Source organism: Alosa sapidissima, chromosome 9, assembly GCF_018492685.1.
Source record: "Alosa sapidissima isolate fAloSap1 chromosome 9, fAloSap1.pri, whole genome shotgun sequence".
Taxonomy (NCBI): domain Eukaryota; kingdom Metazoa; phylum Chordata; class Actinopteri; order Clupeiformes; family Clupeidae; genus Alosa; species Alosa sapidissima.
The window spans coordinates 27,596,876-27,622,288 of NC_055965.1; the positions used below are offsets into that span (position 1 = coordinate 27,596,876).

The 25,413-nt window shown below is 42.2% G+C and overlaps 3 protein-coding genes across 3 annotated transcripts in view; 1 reads left to right on the top strand and 2 right to left on the bottom strand.

The window, feature by feature from the left end:
* Positions 1-25,413, top strand: part of LOC121719390 (NACHT, LRR and PYD domains-containing protein 12-like) — a 705,660-nt gene that overhangs the window by 396,961 nt on the left and 283,286 nt on the right. The window lies entirely within an intron of this gene.
* LOC121719376 overlaps positions 1-25,413 on the bottom strand; it is a 176,079-nt gene that overhangs the window by 128,485 nt on the left and 22,181 nt on the right. The window contains exons 13-16 of the mRNA XM_042104889.1: positions 7,021-7,291; positions 6,069-6,767; positions 4,577-5,284; positions 3,232-3,936 (exon numbers count right to left, since the gene is read on the bottom strand). Of these exons, the coding sequence (XP_041960823.1) occupies positions 3,232-3,936; positions 4,577-5,284; positions 6,069-6,767; positions 7,021-7,291 (2,383 nt within the window). The remainder of the gene's footprint in view (positions 1-3,231; positions 3,937-4,576; positions 5,285-6,068; positions 6,768-7,020; positions 7,292-25,413) is intronic.
* Positions 7,575-10,299, bottom strand: LOC121719592 (GTPase IMAP family member 7-like). Its single transcript, XM_042105356.1, has 4 exons — positions 10,198-10,299; positions 9,120-9,388; positions 8,077-8,755; positions 7,575-7,716 (listed from the first exon to the last, which is right to left on the bottom strand). The coding sequence occupies exons 2-4, from the start codon at positions 9,148-9,150 to the stop codon at positions 7,671-7,673; spliced, it is 756 nt and encodes a 251-aa protein (XP_041961290.1). The 5' UTR covers positions 9,151-9,388; positions 10,198-10,299; the 3' UTR covers positions 7,575-7,670.

A 25,413-nucleotide genomic window follows, 5' to 3' on the forward strand; every position in this document is an offset into this window, starting at 1 on the left:
AGGTTTGCACGTTGACTAAATAGACATTTTTAACCCCCCTGTCAAAATAGTAACAGAGGATTCAGAGAAGTGCTAAACACACTCATGCTCCACACTTTAGACTATTCATTTAAAGGTATGCAGTATTAGGCATTTTGGCCAAATGAGCTAGAGTTCCCCCTAGAGGCACAATATATATTTTACTCTGCCAATGTAAACAGCCTACTTAGGGACTGTACGATATTTAGCGGGGGGGAGGGCCGGTCGCCAGACGATCGGGTTAAAAATGTTCTGCCTGGCCCTCCCCCCTGGTCAATTTTTTTTTCCAGGGGCCTCCCCCCGGCTCAAAAAGATTCTCCTAGGCCCTTCCCCCTACGTGAATCACATAAAACTGGTCGGAAAATGACGTTTACAACGTTAAAATGGCCAGCAAATGTCATAAGCACTTACACACACGGGTACACAGTGTTGCGCGAGTTTGGTCACAAGCGGCCCGCGGTCGCCCGATATTTTAATCAACCCGACCGCAACTCGGACCGCGAATATTAATTAGGACAAAATTATACCCGACCTGCGATCCGACCCGCTTATTTACAAAATGTGTGCTTTTGGTTATAGCCTGCATGCAGTGTGACAGTAGGCCATTTCTGTAAAACAAACTAATTTATTTGCGAAACTTTATGCAGTAGAACTACACACAGTAGGCATGCAGGACATAATGTTTGCGCAGGAGAGAGAATGAGAATAAGAGCGCAAGCACGCACGCAACCACCAAGGATTAGAACACTAGGATAAGATTTGAAGGCCATGAACATACATTTTTCTTTCGAAAACAGAAATGATGTGGCAAGGTAGGCAAGAGAGATACATTGCTGGTCAAAACGTTAGCGTAAGAACTGGTTTATAATGCTGAATGAAGCACAAAGCTTTACTAAAGCACATCCACTGTTTAAAGTCACAAACACAACGAACTAATAACTTTTATGCATGCGCGAACCTATAGCCTACCGGTAGATATGGCTGTGTAGCCTAGTCTGTGCCATAACATTTATTCCTGCAGGCTGCCCGTTTTGGCTGTCATACTTTTAAATGGCTTCGCAAGAAGTAGGCCTACATAGACCATAACTTGTACTACTGTCATCTTCTTTAAGAACTTTTCCCAATATTTCCCATAGCCTATATCGCTTTTCCTGAAAGGGTGTCTTTATTATTTTAACTCGCGTCTTCAGCTTCTTTACTGTTGACTTTACTGTATTGATGCTAGCCTTTTCGTGATATTTTAAGTAGGCCTATTTGTAGAAAATATATATTTAATTAATTTTAACTGACCCGCCCACAAATGACCCGAATATCATTAAAATATTTTGTTTATGACTCATAACCGCGGGTGACCTGCAAGCTTACAAGGGGTTTTGTGGGAGATTCAGGTAGCGTTGCGACTTTTTGGACTCTGTCATAGAGACGTGAATCATGTTTTGGCCTACAAACCTTTTAAAATATCGAAAACGGATCATTGATCAGGGAAAAAAAATATCATGGATCAGGAAAAAATAATTTTCCTCGGCCCTCCCCCCAGGCCAAAAAATTTCTCCTGGGCCTTCCCCTAAGGCTTAAAAAATTATCTTAGGCCCTCCCCCCCCTGACGACCGCCCCCCGGTAAATATCGTACAGTCCCTTATTGTGGCTTGTTCCTAGCCTGGGAAAAACCCAGACTTACTTCCGGCAAATTTGAGATTCGCTCTGAAAGTCACAGGTTTTACACGATGACGATAGAGCACCCTGTTGAAGAAGCCGATTTTTTAAAGGTTTTTAAAAAAAAAAAAAAAAAAACATCAACGATGGCTGCTCTCGCTTGTTTGAAGCTGCTATCACGTTGGTTTAAGACAGGGAGATAGAAGTTTCGCACCTGCTTCCTTATGTTGGAATATGCAACATTATACAAACATGTAAGAGATAGCCTACCTATGTTATATCTGCAACAGTGGTAGGCTACTGAAAACGGTTTGATATTCTGTTTATTTATAGGCCTACGGCATAATTGCTTTGAACGTTTCAGTCTCTCGCCCCCCATTCCAGCCAGAAAGGACAAATGAGACAAAATGCTCATTTGAACGTGAACGGTTTTGTTCAGAGCTGAGAATGCAATTGTGTTTGACAGAGGGCAGATAAATGGCTAGTGACAAAATATTAGCTTTTAGTGTGGCACAGTGTCTTTATTAATTAGCCTACGTTTAATTAAAAAGTGGTTAATTCTTCCTGCTTCTCCCTACAACCAGACAGTGTTGCAAATTGTGTGTTTCCGTCACTCTGTCTCTTTCGATGCTCTGATTGGTTTTTGGCCTCTCCTATTGCGTCCGAGGCATTTTGATCAGCGTCCGTTTGGGAACGCCCTTTGGAAATGGGCTGTGAACGAACCTTCCCCAGACCCACTCTCAGTTACGACTGAGTAGGGTCTGGTTTCAACCGGGCTAGCTTGTTCCCCCTGTACACAATGGACATGCTTTTGTTGTGGAGGTGAAGGATTAACAACAGGCAAAATCTCGAAAGAGCTATATCTCCTAACAAGGTAATGTTTCACTTAAAGGTGCTCTAAGCCATGCTAGGTAATGTCACTTCTGGTTAGCTCGCTACAACTCCCCCCCCCCCCCCCCATGCTGCTCCCGTTCAAATTAAATTCTCATAAACGCGCATCTCGTCTGTGATTTGCTGGGAAAGTTTGTTATGTTTTTATGGGCTAGGTTTGCCCAGGTTGCTTTTGCTGCCGTTTTTGGAGCCTAGGCTGTCCACAGAGATCACGTTTTTTTACAGTGTATTCAGGACACAGACAGCTAGTGGATGGTTAGGTGATGTTTGCAGTAAGTGGCATGACATGTTTTAGCCTAAACAAAAGTGTGGCATCACTTAGAGCACCTTTAATGCTTCACTGTTCCATGTCTTCGGGTCGACTATTCTTGAAGTTGGCTGGTTCTCTCGTTAGCGACTTGCTACAGCTACAGCATGCCGCATGTCTATGCTAGGTCAATGATTCCCCTGTTACAAGTTCATTTACCATCAAATTGGCTTCGTAAAGGTTCTATTAAGGTGAATATATATTGCATAGTGTGCCTTTAAATCTCTAAAATAGGACCCACTGAGGAATGGAAAATAATAATAATGGTAATATGAATTTAATATTGCAAGAGAATTAAAAACATCATATGAAATATAATATTAGCAAATAAAATTCCAACACATTCAAATTAATGAACTCACCTACTGAGAATTGGAAAGCAGATATCTGCCTGTAGACCCACATCCGTCTGTCCTCTGCTCTCTGTGTCTGTTGTTTTCTTCTCTCCTTTACTTCCTCCAGTCTCTTTCTGTCCATCTCAAAGTGATGGCCCCCGTTTCCAGAGATAATTTCCTCCATCTTCTCCATCAGCTCTGTGATCTGTGTTCTGTCACCTTTGTCTACATTGTTGAGAACATGATATCTGTTCCCACATTTCTCTACCAGATATCTGAGGTGTTCTTCACTCTCAATGTACTGCTCAATGGTTGTGTCTCCCAGCCAGTCTCCACGGGTAAACAGCACCATGGTGTGACTCCAGACTCTGTTACTGACAAACTCCAAATGTTCTCGGATGTTTCTCAAGTAATCCTGCCTGATAGAATCACTTATTCGTACAAGCAGTAAGAAAATGTGAGGTCCTGGAGGACACAGAGACACACTGAGCACAATCTCCTGTTTAGTGAGCTCAGGAGTGTTTATGAGGTTGATATTTGCCCACCATCCTGGAGCCTTGACTACAGTGACATGTCTGCCTGCTACTTCTCCCTGTCTCTTCACACACTGAGCTGTGCCTTTCTTCAGGTCAAACATATCTTTCCCCAGGATGGTATTTCCTGATGAACTCTTCCCAGATCCTTTGTATCCCTGCAAAACAACTCTGATTTCTGAGAGAGAGGGTGAATTTTCTGCAAAATAGAATATACGAAACATGACTATTAAGATGTTATTTTCAGAAGAAGACAAACAAATCCTGTACTCAATTTTCACTTGAAATATTCTCCTGCGTATATAATACCATCTATACTCATATATTTGATCTCAATATTCGACAAGCTATATAAAGTTTCTTTAATGGTACACAATGTAGTTTCGGGTATTTTTGGCAACTCTAAAGCTCTCCCTACTGTCGGGCAATATTTATAATTTACTGTTTTAAATATTTCTCACCGGCTTGAGTCCTTCCCCCTGTAGCACACAATGAATATGCCTTTCTTTTGGAGACGAAGGACTAACAACAAGCAAAAACTATCTCTAAAGAGCTATATTGACTGGCAAGGTAATGTTTAATGATTCCCGTGAGGTGTGTCAGGGTTGAAGATACTTGAAGTTGCCAGGCTGGTTCTCTCGTTAGTGACACGCTATACGGCTAAGCTCTATGGCTTTGCTAGATGAATGATGCTCCTATTACAACTTTGTTTTATCATCAAACTGGCTTCATAGAGGTTATATTAAGGTACATTTTTGCATAGTGTACCTTTAACGCAATTCATAAAGTGCTCAATATTTTGTTCCATTACAAAACACATTAGACTCTTGTGAACTCACGCTTTAGTAATTGGAGATGTTGTCTTTGCCTCTCCACCTTCATCAGTCTCTCTGTTGCTCTCTGTTCTTCTCTCTGCCCCCTCTCCTTTACAACCTCCAGTCTTTTCCTGTCCATCTTAAAGTGACTTCCCCCATTTCCTGCAACCATCTCTTCTATCTTCTCCAGCAGCTGTGTAATTTGGGTCATGTCACTCCTATTGTTATTGTTGAGGACATGATATCTGTTCCCACATTTCTCTACTAGAGTCTGTAGGGCCTTATCACTCTCAATGTACTGCTCAATGGGTGTGTCTCCCAGCCAGCCTCCATGAGTAAACAGCACCATGGTGTGACTCCAGACTTCTTCACTGAGAAGTTCAAAGTGTTCCTGTAGTATGCTGATATAGTTATCTTGTAAGGATAAAGTCAGAGGTATGACAAGCAGGACAGCGTGAGGTCCTGGAGGACACAGAGACACACTGAGCACAATCTCCTGTTTAGTGAGCTCAGTTGTGTTTTTAAGGTTAAAATCACTCCACCATCCTGGCGCCTCGACTACAGTGACCTGTCTGCCTGCTACTTCTCCCTGTCTCTTCACACACTGAGCTGTTCCTCTCTTCAGGTCAAACTCATCTCTGTCCAGGATGGTGTTTCCTGTTGAACTCTTCCCAGATTGTGTTTGTCCAAGCAGAACAACTCGGAACTCTGACTGGGGGTATACATTTCCTGCTGAAAAAATACATTAAGTATAGTTTAGTTATGTATTACATTACTCTTTTCTGATTGGCTGGTGGGGTGGCTTTTTTAATTCTAAATAACAGGACACCTATGAAGTAGATCTGGTAAAAAAAGTTTCATCGCCGTTCCATATCAATGCTTACAGTATGAATGGTAACTACAACAACCATAGTAGGACGACGGTTGAGCCTGGAGGCAGGCTTTGCAACTAATTATTAACTGTATTAACTGTAACAATCTAACTGAATTAACTGTTAACAATCTAACTGTCCATGCTATCACTGTTCTAGGGCCAACGAAAGTTGTACAACAGGCTAGTGGGCTTCTTTTTAAACGGAACCGCGTGTTTCCTTTGCATGTAAAGGCATTTAAAGGCAACCGGGCGATAAGTGGGATAACGGCCTTCGAGGTGTGTCCAGTTATACAGAATTAATGGACTCGGGCGGAGGTAACCCCCCCCCCCCCCAGCTGCGCGTCGGGGAGTTCTTTGCCCCTCGCCCTCGTCCATTAATTCCATATAACGCGACACCACGGCGGCCATTATCCCTTAAATAGCAGTCCACCTTCAATGCATGTAAACCTTGTAAACACCACATATGTGTGAAGGTGTATGAGGTGAACATTGTTGAACATGTATTTTTGTTATTAAAATGCTCAGTTTTTTTAGTACAAAGCAAAGACAATGCAATACAATTCACAATTCAGTGACTGGAGCTGTGAATTTGTATTAATTGAATGTTTCACAGCTAGAGATGAAGATTGTTAAAATACTCACCCTTCAGTGACTGGATGTGTTGTCTGTGTTGCCTCTCCACCTTCATTAGACTCTTTATTGCTCTCTTTTCTAATTTCGCCATTCTCTTTTTTACTTCCTCCATTCTCTTTCTGTCCATCTCATAGTGATGGCCCCCATTTCGTGCAACCATCTCTTCTATCTTCTCCAGCAGCTCTGTGATCTGATAATCAGTCTTATTCTCATTGTTGATGACATGATATCTGTTCCCACATTTCTCTACTAGAGACTGCAGGGCCTCTTCACTCTCAATGTGCTGCTCAATGGTTGTGTCTCCCAGCCAGTCTCCACGGGTAAACAGCACCATGGTGTGAATCCAGATATCCCCACTGAAAAGGGTCAAATATTTCTGCACTTCTTGTCTGTATTGACTAGTGAAACAGACATCAATACGTATGAGGAGTAGGAGAACATGGGGTCCAGGATCACACAAGGACACACTCAGCACAGTTTTCTGTTTAAAGAATTCTGGAGTGTTAGTCATGCCAGCTGTCGACCACCAGCTTGGGGTGTCGACCACAGTGACATGTCTCCCTGCCACCTCCGCCTCTCTCTTCTCACACTTTGACGTAGAACACAACTCAAACACATCTTTGCCCAGGATGGTGTTCCCTGTTGAAGACTTGCCAGAGTTGTTGAATCCCAGCAGAATTATCCTCAGAGGTAACTGATGCATTTGAACTTTATGTGAAAAAAGAGAAAAAAAATGTTTTTAGTTTTAGCAGCCAACTCGATGCAATGCCCAAACAATGTTAAATGTCTACAACACATTCTCTTTTTAACTGACAATTTGTCTATAGAGTGCTCTAATTACTCAACACACAAACAGGATAAAGTTATACTATAAAAATAATAGCACCACGACCGGATCTCTCCAAATATCGTTTTGCTTTCAATCCAGCTACACACGCCTTGGAGCATCGCTGTTACTCACCCAGTGATGCCCTGACGTCATGTCTTTGTTTCTTCACCTTCATCATCCTCTTCTCTGCTCTGATTTTCTCCGTCTTCGCCCGCTCCTCTAGGTTTTGTAAAAGATCTTCACTCATTTTAAAGTGAGAGCTCTTATTCATTGCTACCATGTTTTCTATCTTCTCCAGCAGCTGTGTGACCTGCATAGCATCACCTCTATTCTGATTGTTGAGGACATGATATCTGTTCCCACATTTCTCTACTAGAGACTGCAGGGCCTCTTCACTCTCAATGTGCTGCTCAATGGGTGTGTCTCCCAGCCAGTCTCCATGGGTGAACAGCACCATGGTGTGACTCCACACCTTCTCACTGAGAAGAAATAAGTGATGCTGAAGTGATGTTTTGTGTTCCTCTGTGAAAGCAGTGTCCATTCTTATAACTAAACAAAAAGTATGGGGTCCCTGATCACACAAACACTGACTCAGCACAATCTCTCTTCTGACCATTTCAGGGCTGTTCACAGAATGGCCATTCCATCCTGGAGCCTCCACCACAGTGACCTGTCTGCTTTCTACTTCTCTTTGTCTCTTCACACAAACAGCAGTTCTCTGTCCAGACTGAAACTCCTCTCTGCCCAGGATGGTGTTTCCTGATGAACTCTTCCCAGCATCTTTAAATCCCAGCAGCACAATTCTGAGATCTGGAAGCAGTGCACCTCCTGCAGGAGTAAATGGAGAATTTCAGCAGATGACTGTTTGTGTGTGTGTGTGTGTGTGTGTGTGTGTGTGTTCTTTCACTGAAACATAGGGATGTATTTGGGAGCAGACTAGTGGCACCTACAGTATGTTTAGTTTATCATAAAGACTAATATGATTGTTTCTGTGAGTATGCTCCACAAGTGTTCTGGAAGTCCTTTACTATACACCCCATCTAAGTAGCTTTGCAATCTTGAGTGATCTAGTCACACAAAAATTTAACAAGTTATGATACATTTGTGTCACAATCTGAATCTTTCCTTTGACTACTAAGTTTAGCAGCAAAGACTCATTACTACAAATTAATTATTACATAATTTCACTCACCCTGTCTCTGGACTTTTTTTCTTCTCTCCTCTGCTCTCCTCCCTTCTTCTGCCCTCTTCTCTTCAACCTTCTCTATTATTTCTATGTTTATTTCATAGTGACGGCCACTGTTTCCGGCCACCATTTCTTCTATCTTCTGCAGCAGCTCTATGATTTGCGTATCATCCTTGTTGTTGTTGTTAAGGACATGATATCTGTTCCCACATCTTTTTACAAGTTGTTGGAGCATTTTCGCTTTAACCTCAAAGGCTTTCTCTTCTGCAGGAGTCTCATGAATGAACAGAACTAGAGAGTGTTTCCAGGCTCCATGGCCCAGAAGACTCAGGTGGTTTGATGTGGCGTTTCTCTCTGCATCTGTGAAGGTCATGTTCTCATGGATGACCAGCAGAAAGGCATGAGGTCCTGGAGGACACAGAGTCACACTGAGAACAATCTCCTGCTTCAGGAGTTTAGGAGAATCAATAGAAATATTGAGATCATAATCCTTCCATCCTGGAGTGTCCACCACAGTGACCTGTCTCCCTGCTACCTCTCCCTGTCTCTTCACACACTGCAGTGTTCTCACATCAGGGTCAAACTCCTCTCTGCCCAGGATGGTGTTTCCTGCTGAACTCTTCCCAGCTTCTCTGTTCCCCAGCAGCACAATCCTAAAGTCTGAGAGATTGGGGATATCACCTGGTCATGAGAAAACACAGTTGTATCATTCATGAACAACTTTTGGATACTGTTTTAGACTTGATTTAGATTAAGTGTTATTTAGTATAATTTGTATTTTAGTATATTATTTATCTTCTACTGTCCTTATTGCTTAGTTGTGTTTTTCCTGTGTTTTTATATTATATACTTTTATTACTTTCCCTGCTGTTAATGAATGTTGTTTGTGATGTCTGTATGCTACTGAGACCTTGAATTTCCCCTTGGGGATCAATAAAGTATCTATCTCTATCTATTAACTTAACTTTCCAAACACTTTCCAATAGTTTATAGTTTTTCACCAAATCATAATCAATATACTTATACATTATAATAATGGGCTCACCTCTGCAGAGCTGGAGTCCTTCAGCTGTCATCTCTCCTGCTTTGGTTTCACTGGACTTTCAAAATCATCATTCTTTCACTCTGATAAAAACAGTTGCTTCATGGTTCCAACATGACTGAACTCAGGCAGATGAGACCAAATGTTTCAGCTCTTTGCATTGATCCCACAATATTCCGCCCTCTGAGAAGCTCAGAATGACTTTAATGGATTTGGACAACCAATATAACTCTTGACTTGGTGTGTGAGCTACTATATGTCTCGTAGAACACCTGCAAAAAAGGAAAAGTCAGCGTTACATAGTTACATAGTTTTGAATGAAAAACAACTTATTGTGTTCAGTCATTTCAATTGACTCCTGACTGTTCTTTAATTCTCTGATCTCTGATGTTGTTCCACTGTATCATAAGGAATCTGAATCATAACAAATAGGCCTCTGGGCTACATGCAGAGTACACTTGGTGTTATATACTAGAGGCGTCTTGTTGTTGACTAGATTTACATGTTGGGTGAACTCTCTAAAGGTTTTCAAAGTAGACCTAAACATGCTTTCTTCCCACCATAGAACTAGTTGGACAGTAGCCTAAAAGTTGTATCTGCCTATCTCAACCCATTGTCTTGTGAGTTCCTTGAATGCAAAAGCCGTGAACACCTAAACCTGTTGTTCAGTGTTTTTGTTGGGATATGCCTAGCCTACACCTTTCCTGAATGAAGCCTCATCGTTCATTGTCCTTTCCTGTTTGTCGGTTTGATTGCATGTTGAAATATTAGTATCACAAAATTATAGTAAAATAGATACTACTACCATGATGATGTCACTGTGAATTGAAATGATCATATTAATCATTCTCCATTTTTTGTACTTTCATTTAGAACTAAGCAATGCTTTTAGACCTCATCTGAATCAGTATCTGTGTGTTTACGGATTGAAGGTGCTAACTTGTGTGTATGTCTTCCTACGCGATTGTATACAGTAGCTGTTGTTTGCTAATGGTAACAGAAAGAACTCTCGTTCTAAAATAAGTCAGGGACATATAATATTGTAACCTGCATATCATGTGTATGATAGAATATGTCTTACCTTCACTACAAGAATCATTCATTCCTCTGAGATCCGAATTCCAAAGAAGCATTAGTCTCACATATACCATAGTAGCCTGCTTCTGTCTGCAGTGCGCTCTGCATATGTTCCAGGAAAGAGAACCAAAACCTGTTTGACAGCACAGCACTACTAGCATGTGTCAGTGTGATGCAATCATAACAGTCGCATGACGAGTATGGACATGTTTTTATCTGCCTAAACCCTCTACTATGATGCTTATTCAGAGACAAAACATACTCTGAGCTTTATTACAAAAAAAACTATTACCACTCATTTAACAGATATGACTCAATTAGTGTGTCTTTATCAAAAAGAAAAGAAGTTCAAAGCGCTTCGCCCTGCACTACTTCAGTATAGGCCTACAGTTGACATGTGCTCTGTGTGTGTGTGTGTGTGTGTGTGCACGTGCACGTGTGTTTTCTGGTATATTGGCCAATATTTGTCATCGAGATTTAGCAGAGATTACCCCATAACTACTAGTACAGTCTTACCATGGAGACAGATGAAACGATAAACACAGTTGCACATCTCACCAACTAACTGAGCACATTGGATAACGTTGAAAAAACAGAAAAGTTGAGCCACTCCTGATGAATATAAAAAGCCTTTAATCACAATTGGCTACATGTCAACGCATTTCAACTATACAGTTTTCATTTTGCCCTGATGAAAACTGTATAGTTAAAACGTGTTGGAATGTACTGTAGTTTGTGTGTGAGGGTATGTGTGTGTGTGTGTATGAGAGAAAATGAGAGAGAAAGAAAGAGAGAGTTAGAAAAACACAGGCCTGGAGATGAGGACGATTTCTGTGGTCAGTGAGTTCACACTATGCAGTACAGTGCAATGTGCTTCTGTTTCATTCAGAGAAGCCTATAGTCCCCACTGCAGCACTATCTGCCGGGGACACTATATGCCCCCACTGTAGAACTATCTGGGGACACTGTGCCCCCACTGCAACACTATCTGCTGGGGACACTATGCCCCCACTGCAACACTATCCAGGGACACTATATGCCCCCACTGTAGAACTATCTGGGGACACTGTGCCCCCACTGCAGCACTATCTGGGGACATTATGCCCCCACTGCAGAACTATCTGGGGACACTATGCCCCCACTGCAGCACTATCTGGGGACACTATGCCCCCACTGTAGAACTATCTGGGGACACTGTGCCCCCACTGCAGCACTATCTGGGGACACTATGCCCCCACTGCAGAACTATCTGCCGGGGTCACTATGCCCCCACTGCAGCACTATCTGGGGACACTATGCCCCCACTGTAGAACTATCTGGGGACACTATGCCCCCACTGCAGAACTATCTGCCGGGGTCACTATGCCCCCACTGTAGAACTATCTGGGGACACTGTGCCCCCACTGCAGCATTATCTGGGGACATTATGCTCCCACTGCAGAACTATCTGGGGACACCATGCCCCCACTGCAGCACTATCTGGGGACACCATGCCCCCACTGCAACACTATTTTCTGGGGACACTATATGCCCCCACTGCAGCACTATTTTCTGGGCCCAAGGTCTGCAGATGAAGCCCATGCCACTGCACATAAAGATCGTATTCTTCAGCTAAATGTGTAAAAATAAATGTCAATCACAATCAAACACACTGACCCTGAAACTTCCGCCTGTCAAAAAATGTTTAAGGTTCAATAGAAAGAGGTTCAATCTCTGCCAGTGCATGTGTTTTTTTAAATTTTATTTACTGCTGAGTTATTGTTTTGACAGATTAAAAATGATACTAATAAATAATATAAGCCTAGGCCTATAGGCTGTGAAGTGTGATACAGCCATGGATACTGAGGACCCCTAACCAGGCATTAGACATGTTTGAACCGATAAACACTCATAAGACATGCACCCTCAGTTATTACTTACACACTCACACATTCATAGCATCACTGATGCACTGATAGCGCACACACGCACATCACATATTTCACAACATCAGTTCCGGTAGAGCGAAGGACAAGATGATTTTATCTGGCCTGCAGAATCTAAACGCCACAAGAAGATCAAACGTAGCACACGCACATCACACACAACTCAGGATGGAGAGAGCCTTGTGTATGAGCGCGTTTCTCCTGCTGTCGTTCATCGTCGGTGTCCACCTCAGTCCAGAGCCTGAACTCGTGTTTGGACTCGAAGGAGGAATTGCAGAATTTCCTCTATGGTCCTCCGAGGTGGATCACTACGTGCTCTACAGGGTTTCCAAAGATGGAGATCTGTCTCTTCTGGTCAACTGCTCCCAGCCACAGACACCACAGCCAACCGCCTACAACATCTCGTGCAACTATTCTCCAAACTACTTTGAAATGACCAACCTCACCATGTCCCAGAGTGGAGACTACAGGGCTGAAGGCCAGCGAGAAAAAGGAGGAGGAGGAAGAGGAGGCAACGTCACAGAACACAGGAACTTCCGACTCATCATCTGTGCAGAGGGGAGCAAGAAACCATCTGTGGAGGACGTCATGTTTGACGCCAGAGTGGGACTGTGCAGGCTCGATTCTACTCTGGGCCACGGGAGTAGCCTACGGCTGTACCGCTCCGACGTGTCCGAGAAGAAGGTTCTGGTGCTGGACACCAACTCCTCACTGGAGCCGATCCTGGAGGGTCTGAGGGGCAGACTGCGGGTCGATCTTAACAACTCTCTGGTCACACTCTCCGGGATCATGTTTGTCGATACTGAGTTCTACTGTACGGTGTGGAGAGGAGCTCGATGCCAGAGTTATAGCCACAGGTCTTTGGTTTTGTATCGCAAGAATGTCATTGCCTATGAAAACAACAATGTTACTCTTGCTTGCACTTCAAAAGATGACCGCACCAGCCATGTGTACTGGTCGACACCCACTGGGGATGTCGTGCTCAGCAAGAATCACGCCCAACGGCAGGAAGTGATGTACATGCGCAACGGCAGCCAGACCGGGGACTTCTCGCTCGTCATTCCCTCTGCGTCACCACCACAACACTCTGGCACCTACGAATGCATGGGGCGCCATCACCCCATCATGGAGTTTAGCCTGTTTGTCTGCGCCAAATACTCCCCTGTGGATGTGACGTTCTATCACGGCCAGAGTGTCCTTCTGGGGTCCGTCGTGCGCTGGAACGCCTCTTGGTCTTTGTATGATCTCCAGTGGTACCGCAGCACAGCTCTTCAGCCGTGGGCTTTGATCCTGGACCGGGACAATCGATCGGAGCGCGTGCCAGGGGCTCTCAAGGGCAGAGTGACCTTGTCCCGCCCGGACTACTCTCTGACCGTGTCCAACCTCACAGCGCAGGACAGCGGGGTGTACAAGTGGCGAGCCTTCGGAGGAGTCGAGGGGGCTGAGGGACGTCCCAACCGGGTTTGTTCCCAGGGCGCCGTTCGCCTTGTATACAGGGATCCGTTTGGGGCGGGCTCTTCTTTCCACAGTGCGTACGCTTCACTGATGAGCTGTGCGCTGCTGGGTCTGGCCGCTGCTGTCGTCTGGGTCACCCTGAGGGGCAGAGAGGGAGAGCAGCGGGCTTCTAGAGGGCAGAGCAGAGAGGGGCAACAGCAGAGAGGGGCAACTGAAGAGAGGGGCAACAGAAGAGAGGGGCAACTGCAGAGTGGACACAGAGGTCTCCGTGATGACGTCCTGGAGGTGGCTGAAGACAGCGTCTGAACTCAACACGCTTCTCTCTCCTGTGTTTCCTGCAGCTTCTGAACGTCTGAACTCAATATGCCTCTCTCTCTCCGCCTCTCTCTCTTCTGTTTGCTACAGCTTTTTTGAACACAACGTCTGAACTCAACACGCTCTGTGCTGCAAAAAGCTGTTGAACACAGCATCTAAACTGAACATGTCTCTTTCTCTTGTTGTAGTGTTGCACACGCAGAGAAGAGACAATATTCTTCAGTGCCACATATTTTATTTTTTTAAAGTTTGATCTGAAATCAAATAAAGCATCAAAACAAAAGTGCATGAGTGGCTTGATACTCGTTCGTCTCGTTGGCTTCGAATAACTAACCGAGACTTGCTGTTTTACATTAACATTAACTCGCATTACAAACAGCAATGCATTAACATTCTCGTTCGCATAATCACCCGCAAATATCCCAAACAGCCTACTCGTTCACATCAGGCTATGATGGCTAGTTACTGGTTTGAGCAGACTGGCTTAGCTAGCTAGCATCGATTACAAATAAACATGTATTTAACGAGTGAACACATTTTACAGCGTGTATCATCTGCTCAAACATTACACAAATTACTAACAAATGAATTACATATCCTTCCTGTGATTTCGGACTCACCTGAAATCAAATAAAGCATCAAAACAAAAGTGCATGAGTGGCTTGATACTCGTTCGTCTCGTTGGCTTCGAATAACTAACCGAGACTTGCTGCTGGCTAGTGGCTACCTAATACCAGCGTTATCTCACAGCGCCACCCCATGACACTTTCCGGTACTGCATATTGTGAGTCTTAATTCTAAAAGACCAAAAATAAGAATGGGGGGTCTGACCAAAACAAGAAACAAAGTACTTAACAACAGCCACAACCTTCTATGGCGCCACAGTAACTGTTAAACACAGCATCTGAATTGAACACTTTCTCTCTCTTGTTGTCACTGTCGAACACAGGCACAGCATATGATTCTGAACTGAGCGTTCTTCTCATGTGTGATTTCTGCCTCTGATCTCTCATGACATGAGTCTGGTTTCGTAAATGGCTGAAAATGTGAAAATGAAAATCCACATCATTATTATCTATTACTATCTATCTATCTATCTATCTATTGTGTGTGTGTGTGTGTGTGTGTGTGTGTGTGAGAGAGAGAGAGAGATTAGAGGGAAAGGGGGAGTGGAGAGAGAGAGAGAGAGAGAGAAAGGGGAGGGAGAGAGAGATAAGAGGGAAAGGGGGAGTGAAGAAAGAGAGAGAGAGAGAGAGAGAGAGAGAGAGAGATTAGAGGGAAAGGGGGAGTGAAGAGAGAGAGAGAGAGAGAAAGGGGAGAGATAGAGAGAGAGAGAGATTAGAGGGAAAGGGGGAGTGGAGAGAGAGAGAGAGATTAGAGGGAAAGGGGGAGTGAAGAGAGAGAGAGAGAAAGAGGAGAGAGAGAGAGATTAGAGGGAAAGGGGGAGTGGAGAGAGAGAGAGAGAGATCACATGGATGAATTCCTGAGTTTTGTTAGCCTTTTCTTTGCACCTTCTGCCCCTTTCCCAAACTATGTTGGCCTACTACCCTGAGAGTGCTTCTGCTGTGCATAGCCACCCATGCTCTATACTTCACATTCATTTAGAATTCATTAATGCACATTAATTAGCATGTTCATTTAGACTGCAATTAATGTGCACGTTTCAGATTTAGCAATACAGGCTAGTTCAAATCTGCAATCCCCTGGCAGGTTGGTGGGGCTTATTTTACACATATCTTTTGTTTGTTTGTTTGTTTTGGCCTAGCTGTGTTGAATATTGCAAAATACAGTTCTGGGTTCATGTACCACATGTTCAACACTCCAGTGACTCCAAGCTATTTGGACAATGCTTCACGTCACAGTGAACTTGCATAGGGGTCATTCCACGTCAATTCAACCAGGGCCCACGCACTTAGGTCTCAAAAAATTCTGAAAAAATTACCAGGTGTACCTATGTTACCCAGGAGACACACTGTAAAATTACTCTTATGTAAGATCAATACTTTCCAAGATACAGTCAGTTTTACAGGGGGAGGGGGTGTCGATTTTGTTCGGGCTCTTTTTTTTGTCAAAGTTCACAAGCCCACAGCGCAAGAACTAAACCATGTAGGAGGCTCAACATTTGCATGCTGGTACATAAATAGGAATAGTATGTAGCAAAATCGTCAGGTTTGGTCTGGATAATCCTGCATGGTCATAGCTGTCCCTCAAAGTTGATACAAATTGTATTGGAGTTTTTGGCTGGGCTCTGTTTAAAGGTGCCATGTGTAAGAATTGAGGTTAAAATATCCCAAAAAATGAGCTACACGCATCAAAAGAATAAGAAGAAATAAGGGCGATGATGTCATTAAAAAAATGACAAGGTATAGTGCTGCAGAGATATCAACCTGAATTAGCATGCTAAATTACTAGCCACAGCCCGACAGGTGTCATACAGTAATACCAGTTTCGGCCATGGGAGGCGGTATGCGGGCAACATAACCGCCAGCCAAACTGCCATACACGAATAACTCGCACGGCTTGTGGGCGTACTTGGGACATACAGTACTTGGGGTATACTGCCCCCATCTTTTATGGAATGTGGAGTATGACGATTTTTTGGTGGACATTACACATGGCACCTTTAAGCCTTCAGAAGACATATTTGTACTCAACATAGGCTCTTGATTTATTTTCCTTACTGAGATAAGTAGAAACACTCTCACAAAAAACAATGAACAGAAAATAAATTCCTTCAGGGTCTGAACAGCAGACCTTAGAAGTCTAAAAAATCATTTTGGTTCTCATTTTCAGAGCTCCTAAACACCTTGTGGGAATATACATTTTAATATATTTGTTTTTATTCTCCATGATCTTTTCTTTTTAAAAACACCAATTTGACTTGTCTTATGCAAATCTTTCTTTTTCACTTTCCACCCTGAACATGGGCAAAATGCACCATTGACATCATCAATATGTTTTGTATAGAGCTACCACAGGTGGCAGTGTGGTGACTCTATATAAAACATATTGATGTCAATGGGGCATTTTGCTCATGTTCAGGGTGGAAAATAAAAAAGAAAGATTTGCATAAGACAAGTCAAATTGGTGAGACTGAACATCAGCTATTAGGTACTCAAGGTCATGGGGTCCATGTCTGGGCTCCATATTAAATTGGCGGCGCAAAAAAAAAATTGGGTTTACAACCCATGTTGACCCTCAGTTGACTTTTCTATTAATTTTTTCCAACTTCAGACATGTCCAGAGGGGATCGTAAAAGAGAAAAGTTGTATCTAACACTTACGTTGGTCACAATGTGGCAATACTGCAAGAAAAAGGAAAAATGGGTTTATATTTTACGCTGTCCTTCCAAAAGGGTAATGAAATTAGTATTTGTATGGACAAATCGCTACTTAGGTCAACTTTAGAGCTGAACATAGGGAATTGCACAAGGGATATCATTGGGTACCCACCCTATTCTTATGGAGTAACCCGTAGACAACAAGAAACAACAAAGAAAAAAAATGTAATGGTTAGTAACTGAGTGATGAAATGTTTGCTTATCAGAGAAAAAATGACAGGTTTTTAAGTATTAAGTATTAAAGTATTTAAAATACTCTATACAATCCCTGAAAGTATTTTGTTACAAACTATATTAGATTTGTTTCAATCCTGTAAAATACAAATGACAAAATACGCTAAAGTAATTAAATACGTATTTAAAATACATATAATTAAAATACTGCCCATGTCTGTGGGGAAGGATACAAGAACATTTCTGCAGCATTGAAAGTGCCCAAGAGCACGGTAGCCTCAATCATTCTCAAATGGAAAAGTTTGGAACAACCAACAGTCTTCCTAGATCTGGCCGCTCAGCCAAACTAATCGAGAGTAACAGAGTAATCCGGGACGAAAGGCCTTTGTCAGACAGATAACCAAGGACCCGATGGTCTCTATGAATGAGATCCTGAGTTCCTTTGAGAGGATGGGAGAAGTGTAAAGAAGAACATCAGTGCAGCTCAGTGCCTGGATCCTTCCACACACCTTTGGGAATTGTGGCCAAATAATTCAGTCTACGTTTCATCAGACCAGATGATTTTACTTCTCATGGTCTGAGAGTCGTTGAGGTTCTTTTTGGGATACTCCTAGCAAAAAACGGCTTCTACCTGGCCACTCTACTATAAAGGCCTGACTGGTGGAGTGATGCACTGATGTCCTTTTTGCAACTAGATATGAGTTGAACAGATTTGCAGATTATTACATTCTGTTTTTATTCACAGTTTACACAACGTCCCAACTTTTTCTGTTTTGGGGTTGTAGTTAAATGAAGAATTTTAGTTAAAGTTGTCTGTCATTCATTTCTTTCATTTCTATGTTCGGCATGTTTTTCTCTTAGTCAAACAGTGAGTGGTATGGGGTAATGTTGACACAAACAGTGAGTGGTATGGGGTAATGTTGACACAAACAGTGAGTGGTATGGGGTAATGTTGACACAAACAGTGAGTGGTATGGGGTAATGTTGACACAAACAGTGAGTGGTATGGGGTAATGTTGACACAAACAGTGAGTGGTATGGGGTAATGTTGACACAAGCATTAAGTGGTATGGGGTAATGTTGACACAAACAGTGAGTGGTATGGGGTAATGTTGACACAAACAGTGAGTGGTATGGGGTAATGTTGACACAAACAGTGAGTGGTATGGGTAATGTTGACACAAACAGTGAGTGGTATGGGGTAATGTTGACACAAACAGTGAGTGGTATGGGGTAATGTTGACACAAGCATTAAGTGGTATGGGGTAATGTTGACACAAACAGTGAGTGGTATGGGGTAATGTTGACACAAACATTAAGTGGTATGGGGTAATGTTGACACAAACAGTGAGTGGTATGGGGTAATGTTGACACAAACAGTGAGTGGTATGGGGTAATGTTGACACAAACAGTGAGTGGTATGGGGTAATGTTGACACAAACAGTGAGTGGTATGGGGTAATGTTGACACAAGCATTAAGTGGTATGGGGTAATGTTGACACAAACAGTGAGTGGTATGGGGTAATGTTGACACAAACAGTGAGTGGTATGGGGTAATGTTGACACAAACAGTGAGTGGTATGGGGTAATGTTGACACAAACATTAAGTGGTATGGGGTAATGTTGACACAAACAGTGAGTGGTATGGGGTAATGTTGACACAAACAGTGAGTGGTATGGGGTAATGTTGACACAAACAGTGAGTGGTATGGGGTAATGTTGACACAAACAGTGAGTGGTATGGGGTAATGTTGACACAAACAGTGAGTGGTATGGGGTAATGTTGACACAAACAGTGAGTGGTATGGGGTAATGTTGACACAAGCATTAAGTGGTATGGGGTAATGTTGACACAAACAGTGAGTGGTATGGGGTAATGTTGACACAAGTTAGAGAGAAGAATGATTAAAACACTGATTTGATTTCAGTACATGGGTCATAATGGATCTATTACCATTTTCTTCTCAGATAAAGGTCCAATCACAACCAAACCAAACACACAGTCACCACCACACCCCATGGACTAACATCAGATTCTACACATAGAACTAAAACTAAAACTGCCACATGTTGATATCTTTAGATTTTTGTGATCTTTATGTTTAAATGTGAAATTTGGTGTACTTGTAGTTTGTCCCATTTACTGAGTGACCTTCAAGCTTTTCAAGGGCACTTCTTTCAATTCTGATTGGACCCTGATTATCTCTGCTTGTGGATATATTGTTAAATGTTTATATTTCTTAGAAGACACGTTTGTCCAAAATAGACTCACATTGTAGTGTACATTGATCCAAACCCCAGATCAAAACACACTAGAGAGGTAACTCCTGGGAGCCCCATTCAGCAGGGGCTTTCCACTGTGAAAACCCCCGATTTTTTTATGCGTGCTCTACTTTTGTACATTGAATGACCTCTGTGTATGAAATGTGCTATATAAATAAACTTGACTTGACTTGACTTGACTTTTCAGGTTTACACGTACGCAATGTTAGTATGAAATCCACACAAGTCTTCGTACATGAGGCCCTTGGTGCTGATTTAAATATTGCACTCTGATGTATGTGTCTGTCTCTGTGTGTGTTTGTGTGTGTGTGTGTATATAAGTGTGTGTGTGTGTGTTGTTGTGTGTATGTGTGTGTGTGCGTGTGTGTGTGTGTGTGTAACCCAACCTGTTCCTGCAAGCTCGAATCAGATGACCAGCAGTGGCTTCAAACCAATGAAGAAGAGGTATGACACCTAATCTGTCTTTAAAGCTCATAATAGCCTGGTACTGAATTAAATATTGCACTCTGATGTGTGTGAGTTTGTGTGCATTTGTGTGTGTATGTGTATGTGTGTAACCCAACCTCTCGGTACTAGCTCGGATCAGCTGACCGGCAGTGGCTGCGATAATCTTGCAGCACCAGTAGAGAGAGACAAACCAGCGTAGTCGTGTCCAGTAGGAGGTGGTTGGTTGCTTTATGCATCACACAGACAAAATGCTCTCACAAATGTATCAAACGGAAATACTTTGGGACTCAAATCAGGAAAGATCTACCAAAATACAACATCAAGCAATGATGAGGGGTCCTATGAGACTGGCGGCAGGGCACAGCCTAGTCACTAGCTTGATGTTATCTTGCCACGGGTGTGACTGTAAACACTCACATCAAGCTCTATGACAACTAAAGAACAGCTGACATTTACCATCACTTCCAAAAGCATTGTTCACATTTTTGCTGATTTTGATTGGTTGTCACATACAAGCTTTCAAAACGACATTGTTGTGAGGCTTGGTCTGAGAAGCATTTGGACCAAATCGGTGCAGGTCAGTAGATGACCCAGACCCATCCTTCAAAGAGAACAACTTTGATCCCAATTCTTTTGAAAGGCTCACAAGCGCCCAACTTTATTCATTTTTTTGGTTGTTAAGATACATTATAATGCATCAGTTAACATCTACGTAAAATTGTGAAATAACCTATCCAGCATTAACTGAGAAAAAAACATAGATTATATACAGTAGATTACATACATAACCATAAATTATAGACCTAGATCATAGAATACACGTAAATATTGTTCAAAATGCTACAAATGCATCTAATCCAAGAGCTAGTAGAAGCCCTAATAGGTTATAAAAATAAATCAACAGTGACAACTGGAAAGCGAAAAATGTCTTTTCAATAACAATTTATCATAAAGTATCAGAGTTATGTGATGAACATATTGGTCATACATTAAACATATATCCATCTTTTGATCTCTTTCTGAGTTGTCATATTGTCTGTACAGTGAAGTCATGATATGATGCAGCCTCCTCTCTCACCTGGAGGGAGACCATGCGCTACAAACTTTGTTTTTACAGGCCGAAGTCTTGATAAAGGTAGCTGTCCAGTTCTTTAAGGAGGGAGAGCATGATGCCACAGGTTTGTTTTTACAGGCCAAGGTCTTGATAAAGGTAGCTGTCCAGTTCTTTAAGGAGGGAGAGCATGATGCCACATGCTCTGTCCCCCTTTTTAAGCACCATGTCGATGAGGGAGGTCACCTGGTCCTGCAGCACGCTGGTCCTCTGCAGGACGTCTTCTGCCTCCCTGCTGCTTATCACATGAGGCGGAGCTTGAAGTTCATCCAACAGATCTCGGAGTAGAGCTCCCGATGTTTTCTTGATGAGATCAGGACGAATCATGAACAGTCGATCTAGAACGAGATCATTAACATAAGATTTTGACTTTTGACATTAGCTGCTACTGTTGCTATGCTCTACCGCAGTAAGATTTTGTAGTTACCTGAATCCAAATCATGTTCAATGCAAAACAAGAACAAACTTCTAGGTTTAAAATATCTTTCAAATGTTTTATTCTGTACATAATTGTTTTTCTTAAAGGTCAGCATTGGATTATTTACCTTTGTTTGACATGGAGGCCATTTTCCCTTCTTCCTCATCAGTCCTGGCAGCTCTGCTTGTGTAAGCCACCTCTCTGTGGGTCATGACTTGGCAACGTCTGGATGCTGCTGAGGGCATTTCATGACTGCATGCCATTTCTCCAGTCTCACCAAATTCAAAGCTTTCCAGTGTAGCTTTCCATATGGACTGCCCTTCACTGATCAGCTCCAAATCAAAACAGTCATCTGCTTTATCAACGACCACCCGGAATAGGTCAGGAGGTCTGATGTATTTTAGGGTGATCTCTGGTGGGGAACTTCTAGCATGACTGGCAGATGACTTCAGGCTAAACTTTGTGTGCATCCAAATGGACATATCTGGTCGATGCGTTTTGATCTTCTTAGCATCTTGTGTCTCTCGTAAATCCTCCTCAACGGCCTGAATCATGGAAGCATCCCTCGGCACAACGTATGTGAGTAGAACCAGGGGTGTCACTCTGGTCCGGTAGATTAACACATCCAGATGGGCTTTCATTGGGATTCCAAATTTCACCAGGACTTCTGTCAGTGAGAAGGAGGGCTTGAGGAGCTTTGCGTGGAAGCGGGTCAGCTCACATTTCTCTAGAGTTACACTGCTGTCAACCTCACGCAGAACTCTCACAGCCTCTCTAAGAGAGGAGTCTGAACCTTCCAGACAGGCAAAATGGGGCAGATGAGCCTCCAACAGTTCACCTGAGAGCACTTTGATGTCCATCAAGGGACCAATTGGCTCATACTGCAACATGGCAAGCTCTGCTCTGAATACATTGGGGTCACTAAAGTGATACTGTAGAGAGACTTCAACCGCACACACCCAGCGCAAACCAGACACTGTGCACTCAAAACTTCCTGGTGGAGAGCTGTGTTTATACACTGGGACTCCTGTTTCCATGGAAACACAGGGTTCCATCAGGATCCAGTGTGAGGTGTCTTCAACATCTTCACAGGATTTGCAGCAGTTTGTTTGTTTGAAATACTGACACAAAATGTTGCCTGATGAAATGTCCAACCTTAAAGAGCGGAGATTTTAATTACAAACTGACATGGTGGCTGAAACATTGTTAAGGTATTGGGGCCACAAAAAAATCAATTAACAAAACCAAACAAACTATGGCTGAATCGGAGTAATTCAGTGCCTGTAAACAAGCATGGATTCATTAAGATCATAAAATCAATTTAAATGTAAATCTAAATCTTCATACTCAGCCATATTATCAGACAGTTCTCTCATGTCTCTCCTCCAGTCAGGATTGTCTACAGAATCCAAAACATCTTGGTCCAGAAAAGTGTCTTCTGAAGAATCTTCCCCAATGACGTGAGGCCCACATACATTTGATAGCTCTGGGACTTTGTTAACTGTGAAAATAATACAAAAGACATGGTTTCCTTTTTGTGACTGAATTACATTGAGATATTAAAAATGTATCAACCTAATCCACAGTCCCATTTCTGCCCATTTCTAAAATAAAATAAATGCTTTCATGTAGGTAGAATATGAAATACAGATTCATTGCCATGAATTTGTCCTTCATGCTTGAAAAGGCATAACAGGAAATTAAATCAGATAACTGGCTGAAATGTTTGTCTATAGGACACAATAGACATATTGGACAAAAGATTAGCAAAAATCTGAGACCATGGTGTGGAAGTCAATATGTTTGTCAGTATGGAGTTATACCTGTAGCCAGACCAGTGATACCTTCATGTGAAAAAATCAGACACAGCTGATTCATGGGATCCCATGGTACTGTATAAAGTATGTTGGATTGGAGGTTTTCTAAAACTGGGTAGGGATCGCCTACAAAAAGGGACCCAAAAGCTCTTCTTTGCACAAGGATACCACCTTTATCCTTTTTGTAGGCGAAAGTCAGATGTCTATGACATCATATCCTGTCCAGATGGCCCTCCAAGTCTCCTCAACCTAGCCTTCGGCCCCAAAATCTTCCTTTTAATATTATTCCATATTCAATGTGCAATCATTAACCAAAATGAATAAATAAAATAGATACAAATAAAATAGATAAAAATAAAAAATAAAAACAAAAACAAACATTGTTTTGGTTATATTTGTGGACATATTCAAGGACGTAGTAGGTGATACTTGCTTTATTGTAAATGTGTGTAATGTAGGTTACAGTTAACATTTAACAGTTTTGGACATGGTGCTGTTGTTTAAGTGAGAGCAGCACATTGATGAAATGGAAATAGGCAGTGTTTTTCATGTACAGTGTTTTCAGTTGGTGCTTCAGGCACAAGCGGGGGGGAAGGATGAGTTCAGCACCAACACTCCTCACCTGCACTCGTCTTAGTGTAGTGTTTTGTCCATTTGATTTACTCTTGATGCCAGACTTGGCTTTCAATATTAAGCTATAAGGCAAATTGATGGCTGTTAGGTCTTTATGCATTTATGCTGTAGCAGGCTATGTGTATAACAGAGAGATGGAATACGGATAGAGGTACGCATGGCTGCTCTGAGCTGTGTGTGTGTGTGTGTGTGTGTGTATGTGTGTGTGAGAGAGAGAGAGTGAATTTTTTCAGCATATTTTGAATCAGGTCCGGAGAAGTTTAGTCAGCTCAGTGATCATAACACGCTGTTATTTCCTGTTCTGCGATTGCATTCAATGTCAAAGATGGCAACCAGGAAATGTTGACATAACTTGCTTAATTTGATAATGTATCACCACTAAACATGGGAGTCAGACATGAGGCCCTATATTGAGGCACTCCAAAATACCTTCCAGAATTTCTGGCACCTGTTTTTAGTCAACTTTACCAAAGGTGGCAACAATTCTTGAGGGTACTGTATATGGAAAACAATAAGCAAACGTGCACATTTGTTCATACATTTGGCTGAGATGATCTAAAGACTCAATAAATGTCATTATTGGATATATTTTTTTGCTTAAGTATATTAATTTAAATATATGAATTTTAAATTGTTAAGATCCTCACACTTTTTGTGACATCCCAGTCTTCCAGATGTTAAAGAGCCAATCCCAGAGCTGGTACCTCCTGACATCAGAGAGTGTTGATCTGATGGGGCTTCAGATGCTGTGTCTGAGATGAATGTCCCGTAACCAGAGGTTTTTTCAGATTTATCATCACCTGTCACTGAAAGAAAAACACACATTTTTCCAGAAACAAAATTCAGCATTGCATTGTCATTTAATACCACACATTCAACAATAAACATGACTTTATATGTATGTATTTGTTGTAGTTGTATTCAATTGTATTAGAGTGGTTTAGAACAGGGCAATGCAATTAGCAAGTTGGGGATCAATAAAGTATCTATCTATCTATCTATCTATCTATCTATCTATCTATCTAGAACAGGGCAATGCAATTAGGGGCCCGCCATGTTAGTCCTAAAGTTATGTCAGTAGCTGGGAATTTCGGTCCCAAAGGCTCAATCATGCAAAATCATACATTTGTACATTTGAGTTTAACATGTTTAACAGAGGCCAAATTTCCATCACAAGATCAAAAGAGTATAAATACTTATACTTATACTCTAAAGTTACTTGATACCACAAAAAAGAATCATCTCAAAATACACAGGGGAATTGCCACTAGTCTTAATGTGGTTGCCTAACTAACTGTTCAT